Raw genomic sequence first — 7,496 nt, 5'->3', positions numbered from 1 at the left:
CAGCACTCCCTCATCCCCATTCCTGGCCAGAACTGCAGCTCCGCGTTGTCAGGGTCGCGAGGGGGACCGAGGGTGGGAAGTGGGGAGAGAGGGCTGTAGGACCCGGCGGGAGCTTTCTCGGCCAGGAAGGGAACAGGGAGGGAGGAAAGGAGGGAGGGAAAGAGAAAAAGGGAAGGTTATGGGGAGCAGACGTCCGCACTCGCCGCGCCGCACGAGTTGCACGGCTCGGGCGGACCGGACCTGGACTCTATATAAGGAGCCCATCGGCTCCTCAGCTCACACGTTCCTATCGGGCTGGCGCACGGCGCGTCCCTCGAACTCCCCCAGACATCTGCCCTTTCCCCGGGTGCCGCACCAGGTCGTCCAGACCCGCGCGCCCAGTAGCATGGCTCTAAGAGGTGCTTATGGGACCAGGGTGGCGGTGGCGGCGGCGCGGAGCAAGCAGCCTCAGCTCCAGTCCCCGAGTCCCCACTCTTGTGGCCTCGTCTCCGTGGGGCAGCTCGCCCTAGTAGCCAGCGCGTAAAAGGAGGGAGGGCAAAGCTCCAGCGCGAGGCACGGCGCAGCGCGGCTCCCAGACTTCACCCCACCCAGCTCTGGCGGCAGCAACCGCCTCAGGAAAGTGCCCCAGCTTGGGGCGAGGGGCGGGAATGCAAGACTGGGACTCTTCGCGTTGGGATCGACAGCTAGGAAACTCCTGCGGCCAGAGTCTGCAGATCCAGGAGCGCCCGGGTTAGGAGACGCGCATCCCCAAGCAACCGGGGTAAGAGACCCCACTTGGCCGAAGCCCTCTCCTCCAGCAATATTTCACTCTCCTCCACTAGACACCCCCACGGAGCCGGAGGGAGGCTCCGTGGGCCAGTTCTTAGGAAGCCAGGACTGAGACGGGACGTGGAGAGGAGCTACCAGGGACGCGGCAGCAGCGCCAGGCGCGCTGGAAGTGCAGGGATTCACTTGGCTGCTTTGGCTGCCGCACCCTTGACCTCTAGTTTTAGCTGGGAACTTAGGCGGAGGAGTAATTGTGGAACCAAAAGAACTGACTAGCAACGGGGGACAAACCTGTAATCTCCAGGGTCCTTCCGCCCTTTCCCTCGTCCGCTCCATGCCTAAGAGCTGCGCTCAGAAGCCGGGGCGAAAGAGCCATGGAGGAACCGGGTGCTCAGTGCGCCCCGCCGCCGCCCGCGGGTTCCCTGACCGGGGTTCCTCAAGCCAACTTCTCTTCTGCTCGCTCCCACAACTGCAGCGCCGAGGGCTACATTTACCAGGACTCCATCGCCCTGCCCTGGAAAGTACTGCTGGTTATACTGCTGGCGCTCATCACCTTGGCCACCACGCTCTCCAATGCCTTTGTGATCGCCACAGTGTACCGGACCCGGAAACTGCACACCCCGGCTAACTACCTGATCGCCTCCCTGGCGGTCACCGACCTGCTCGTGTCCATACTGGTGATGCCCATCAGCACCATGTACACAGTCACCGGCCGCTGGACACTGGGCCAGGTGGTCTGTGATTTCTGGCTGTCGTCGGACATCACTTGTTGCACTGCTTCCATTCTGCACCTTTGTGTAATCGCCCTGGACCGCTACTGGGCCATCACGGACGCCGTGGAGTACTCAGCTAAAAGGACTCCCAAAAGGGCGGCGGTCATGATCGCGCTGGTGTGGGTCTTTTCCATCTCTATCTCGCTGCCGCCCTTCTTCTGGCGTCAGGCCAAAGCCGAGGAGGAAGTGTCGGAGTGCGTGGTGAATACCGACCACGTCCTCTACACCGTCTACTCCACGGTGGGCGCTTTCTACTTCCCCACCCTGCTCCTCATCGCCCTCTACGGCCGCATCTATGTGGAAGCCCGCTCCCGCATTTTGAAACAGACGCCCAACAGGACGGGCAAGCGCCTGACCCGAGCCCAGCTGATAACCGACTCCCCCGGGTCCACGTCCTCGGTCACCTCGATTAACTCGCGGGCTCCCGACGTGCCCAGCGAATCCGGGTCTCCTGTGTACGTGAACCAAGTCAAGGTGCGAGTCTCCGACGCCCTGCTGGAAAAGAAGAAACTCATGGCCGCTAGGGAGCGCAAAGCCACCAAGACCCTGGGGATCATTTTGGGAGCATTTATTGTGTGTTGGCTGCCCTTCTTCATTATCTCCCTGGTGATGCCAATCTGCAAGGATGCCTGCTGGTTCCACCTGGCCATTTTTGACTTCTTCACGTGGTTGGGCTATCTCAACTCCCTCATCAACCCCATCATCTATACCATGTCCAATGAGGACTTTAAACAAGCGTTCCATAAATTGATACGCTTTAAGTGCTCAAGTTGACTTGCCAATTCCAGTGGGGTTGCCTAAGTGACCTTTGGGGACCAAGTTGGGTCTGGTTCCACAGGTAGGTCGAATCTTCTTTAGCGATTACTGGGTCAGAGCTAGGCTCTCTCTCCTGGGCAAGGGCAATGCATCCTGAGAAGCCAGGATAGTTCTGAGAGAGTGCTCTGAAAGGAGAACTGTTCAAACTAAATGTAGAGCTTCCCTGCCGAGGAGGAGGCTCACTTCCTCCCCTCAAACCTTGGGCTCCGCACTGACCCTGCAGCAGCCAATCACAAAGAGGGTTGCAACTTTTTAAAATTGATGCTGGAAAGGGGATCCTTGCCCTGCTTTGGTATCACGGATGATGCCCTCTAGAACCAGTGTACTTGTAGTTGTTGTCTGAAGCCTGTCTGAGACAGATCTACATACAGCCTGGCAGTACTTGAACTAGACGCTTAATACCCTGTGTTTGGGGGAGAACTTTGTGTTACAGCTTAATTTAAGAACAGTTACTTTGACATCCTTCAGTCTTCAGTTTTTGTTTATTTAAACTTGGTTGGAGAAACTGTGGATTTGGTGCTTCAAACCCTATGTGTGGCTTGGATGGCACAGAGAAGCCTTGAAGAGTTAACAGGAAAATTCAGATGCTAAGATTCTATTTTTATTATGATTGAAACTATATGGGTGTGGGGGTGTGGGAATGGGAGATGGGAATCATTAAATGAGAATCAATAACTATGATTGTTTCCTGCAGATTTGTAATTTTTAAATTTCTGTTTAGCAATTGTCAAACTACAACTCTAACAACTCAAACAAAATATTATGTGTACTAGTGCCAAAGTCTGCAGATTGCATTATTTTTTCTCCTAATTTCATGTATCTGTCATTTAAATTACACAACTAAATCCCCATAAATGGAGGGTATGATGGGTGACTCAGCCCGAGCTGCTGCTATATTTCTTACTAATGCAATGGGTAAAACCAATTAGTATTAGATAGATACTGTTCCTTAACAAGAAAAGTATCTTTATTCCTTATCTAACTCAGTGAGATGTGAAGGAGACTGATGAAATAGGAATGCTTCTTAGACAATTAAGGGATGGGGCACAATAGGAGGATGTATATTTTGACTTGTAAAAAAAAATCTTAAAATGCATGAGAATTTTTTCTGATAGTCATTTGCACTCTCCTTCTCATCCGTGATTCCTTTGTGTGCCAACATATAAAGTAACCAAGAGAACTAGCTCCCTTCTCCAGAAATCTTCAAAATGCATCAAGGGCCCTAAAACCCACATTAAAGAAAAACTAGACTTATTTCTTTTCCCTTGCTATTGAAGTTTGGGCAGGAACAAAGATTACTAGAAAATGACAAGCAAGAACTTTAGAAAAGCTTAGAGAAGCTAAAATTGAGTCTGTTTTCTTTGTAACTCATAAAACCAACCTCAGACTTAAACAGTTTATCAGGAAACAGGCAAACCTTTGAACCTTGTAAATTTGTCCCTGTCCCGGTATCTCAATGAATATAATATCTAGAATACTTTAAATTTATCTGTCTTTTCAAATGTCAACAATACTTAGTTGATATCTGAAATTCACTCTGTGAATACTGGGTAAAATCACACACTAAAATATTTAAAAAAATTATCTTAATAAAAAGAACTACCCCTAAAGGATTATTAGCACAGAAAAAAAAATATGTATGGGCAGCATTTAATATGCCAAAGAAGAGTCACATTCCTTTCTTCAGAGGGTTTTCTGCAGTTGATGCCTTTTGTCTGCAGAAGCAAGTTGTCTTTGTAAAATGGATTCACTCCCTGCTTGAAACTCCCCAGTCCAGATTGGCAGATAATAGATGTATTGAGCTGAAGTACACTGCATGCCTACTGTGCAGACCTTCACTCTGGGGTAATAACTCTTCAAAATATACTATTGAAAGGTTCTTGTGTAAGATACATGAAAAAGGGAATTTTGATCAACATTTACACCTCTCACTGGAGTGAGATAAAATTTTAGGCATTAGATAAGCCTGTACTTATGCTGGATCCCCAAATTTCTTTTTTCCGCTTTTTGTGATATTTCTCCTATGGAGAAATGTGCATAAAGCACGGTATTTGTTTTTTTTTTGTTATTAATATGTTGTTTTTCTATTTATATAACTGTGTTTTCTTTGGGCCTAAGAGGCAATTAAGTCAACTTCTAAGAGCCTTAGGGGGAAAATTAATTGAAACAAATAGCCACTTACAAATGATTTCTTTACAGGGCACCTACAATGATTGTGTCCTCATATTAACAAAACACAATCAGTGTAGTCAAATGGGTTGTTTACTATTTTGTGGATTACCCACCTAAACTATTGCTTGACTATTTGGCTGTATTAACTGGATTTGGGGCATATTGTGTGAAGTAGAAGCTTGCAAAACCCTTGTAGTTATAAGAGATCTAGAATCATCATCTAGCATTGCACATGATTATGCAAAATGTATAATTCATCCCAGGGGTATGTACTTAAGACTGTTAAGCTCCTTTTCAGTTACTGCTGCCTATAGCATAGTTTATTTCATAAACTAGACACATGGCTTTTTTGCAGAACATAAAATGGGAGATGGAAATGTTTAACTTACATAGAAATGAAAATATATTTTCATTGGCTGTGGTTACAAATAACATTTTCCATATTGTTGAATTGCACAAATTTTCACAAAAATATATGAATGTATACTCATTCAATAATACTGATATTGTCTTGTGTTTCTAGGAATTGTAGAGTTTCCTTTTTAAAAATGGACACTGCACTCATGAATGTTTCTTGAGTTCAACAAATTTTCTACAGAATGATATTCTTCACTTTTCCTCTCTATGATCTTAGTTTTGTCTTTTTTAACCAGAGAACCCTGAGAGGACTGTAATTCACTCAAGCAGTAAAATCTCAGATTATCTGTATTTGATGGAATTGCTGTGACTGAAAATTGCCTTTGGTATCCCACCTTTCAGCATATGTATCATTGGAAATGAAATTTAGGAAAATAATGAAATAAAAGTCCATTTGTGTTCTAAAAAGCATTGGTAGTAGTTCTGTTATTATGGAAAGACTGGTTCATTGGATTCTGGGGCTGTGCTTAGGAATTTGAGCCTTCATGAGAGAGTGACTGATGGTAAAAGATACATGGCAGACTGAGGTGTACTGCCATGATTTGGGGGATTCAGTTTATATCTGTAGAAAACATTTTAAATGAGTAAAATGGATTGTGTTCTCACATTCTGCAAAGAGGATAAGTCAGATTCACTATTACAAGAGTTTTCCAGATCAGCATTTTTGGAGGGAGCATTTAGTTTGCAGGCTAGGTAGTATGATTCTAAGGTACTGCGTGATGCTTAAAACACAAAAGGAGAAACTGGGTTAGAAGCAGGCTTGGGGAAAACCTGAGAGTAGAATGACTTATCTGAAGACCAGTGAGGTAGACAGATTTTGGAGTCAGAAAGTTCTAGGTTTGCATCACAAATAAAGCTGTGTAGTTCTGTGTAGTTCTTCTCAAATACCTTCTACTTACAAGTTGCTGCAAAGGCTTAGCGCCTATACATTTTAAGAATCTTGATAAGATGTCTGACACTTTTTTGGCTCTGAGCAGATGGCACCTCCTCTTAGCCATTATTTCCCATTGCCTCTTTTTTTGGATGCAGGATGTCTGTAGCATAAGAAAAACAGGACTACTTGGGAGAGGTTGGACCAGGGAAGACCAAACTAGCCTGAATGAGAGAAACTTGGCTAAACTAGAAGTAAACTAGGAGTGAGGTCTTCGTCCTTTTATAATTAGCCCTCTAGGCTGGTGACACACAGCCCAAAGAACAAAACAGAGCATAAGAGATGGTTTGCAGTGGCTCCACTGGTCAAGAAGTTGCTAAATATTTAGTTTCCTATAGCACCCTCTAATTCACTTTTAAACTCTCTTCCACCTCCTTTTCCTTGTTTATAGATTTCTAGCTGTCTTTACAGAGTCCAGTGTCCCTGGCCCTATCCACATCTATTCTCAGCACCTCATTTTCCACTTCTCTGCTTTTTTCTTACCCGTATAAAAACCATAACCAATAATGATGTTTATGGTTCTCATTTTAACTATGAAGGCTGATTATGTAGCTGGATGTTCTTACATCATGTAAGAGGAAAGTGTTGATCCAAATGAATGTATAATTGGTGGGGACAAAAGCTTTCAATTGAGGCACCTAACAGAGTTTTCAGAAGAGAAGAAGTTAGCAGGGGAAGGATGGGAAGGATGTCAAAAGTGAAGTTTTTGCACCTCTCATCAAAACCCACCCTGGAACAGTCCACCAGGGGGCAGAGTGCCTCTGATTTGTTTAGCACACGCAGGCGCTCACCATTTAGGATCTCTAAATCCCTCTTCCTGGACGTTTTGCAAGTAGTGTTAACTCCTGTAGGTGGACTCAGTTAAAACAAAAGATCCATGAGCCAAGGGAGAGGGGGTTTATCATTGATTTAAAATAGCAGATTTTTCAGGACTTGCAAATTCAGGCAGAGGATCCCTAAAGCAAGCCTAAAGTTTTTCTTTCTATATGCAAACTCAGTTATTTTCTTATTCAGCTCTTGTCCTGGAATAATGCTAAAATCTTAGTAATTTAAAACATTGTGATTTTTTATTAATGTGGCACTGAGTGAAATGAGAGGTTAGAAGACAAAGCATTTATTTCAAAATAAAGGGAACTAATTATTTACTGAAGCATTTTTCACCATGAGTTTTCTCATCATCGTGTTTTTCTTTTCAAAAAATTTTTATTGGTTTGAGGTTGATATATCCATAGTTCAAAGATAGAACATCTGCCATTTACCACTGAAAGAAGTGACTGCTTTTTTGTACAGAAGTAAGGTATACTTATATGTCAGTTTTCCCCAGAAGGCAGACCTTCAAGTCTGTGTAATTTTGACATTTATTTTTTAAAAAATAGTCACCTTATGTATCAAAAAAATAAATTTCTTTATCATAAAATGGATCACATAAAATGAGAAAACAAATTAGGTTATATAATTGCCATTCTTCCATAGCGTAACTGTTACCCTCTAGCATTTTCATTGTCCCCAATGGGTAGTTTTCTTTGTGCCATTTCATACATCTGTCAGTTAAATCAGACTTTCAAAATGAACATTTACATTTTAGGATTATACTAGGATTTTCAGTGCTTCCTGAGAGAGAG

At 44.3% G+C, this 7,496-nt stretch overlaps 1 protein-coding gene across 1 annotated transcript; it reads left to right on the top strand.

The window, feature by feature from the left end:
- The first annotated feature begins 1,052 nt into the window (after positions 1–1,052).
- HTR1B (5-hydroxytryptamine receptor 1B) lies at positions 1,053–3,616 on the top strand. Its single transcript, XM_069488658.1, has one exon. The coding sequence runs from the start codon at positions 1,140–1,142 to the stop codon at positions 2,310–2,312; it is 1,173 nt and encodes a 390-aa protein (XP_069344759.1). The 5' UTR covers positions 1,053–1,139; the 3' UTR covers positions 2,313–3,616.
- Positions 3,617–7,496: the final 3,880 nt, after the last annotated feature.

This window comes from Eulemur rufifrons, chromosome 15, assembly GCF_041146395.1.
Source record: "Eulemur rufifrons isolate Redbay chromosome 15, OSU_ERuf_1, whole genome shotgun sequence".
Taxonomy (NCBI): Eukaryota; Metazoa; Chordata; class Mammalia; order Primates; family Lemuridae; genus Eulemur; species Eulemur rufifrons.
Note: the sequence above shows the minus strand (reverse complement) of the source record. Positions and strands in the feature narration are given on the sequence as shown.

Excerpts from the sequence above, each read along its gene's own strand:
- HTR1B (XM_069488658.1), top strand. The coding sequence starts at position 1,140 with ATGGAGGAACCGGGTGCTCAGTGCGCCCCGCCGCCGCCCGCGGGTTCC.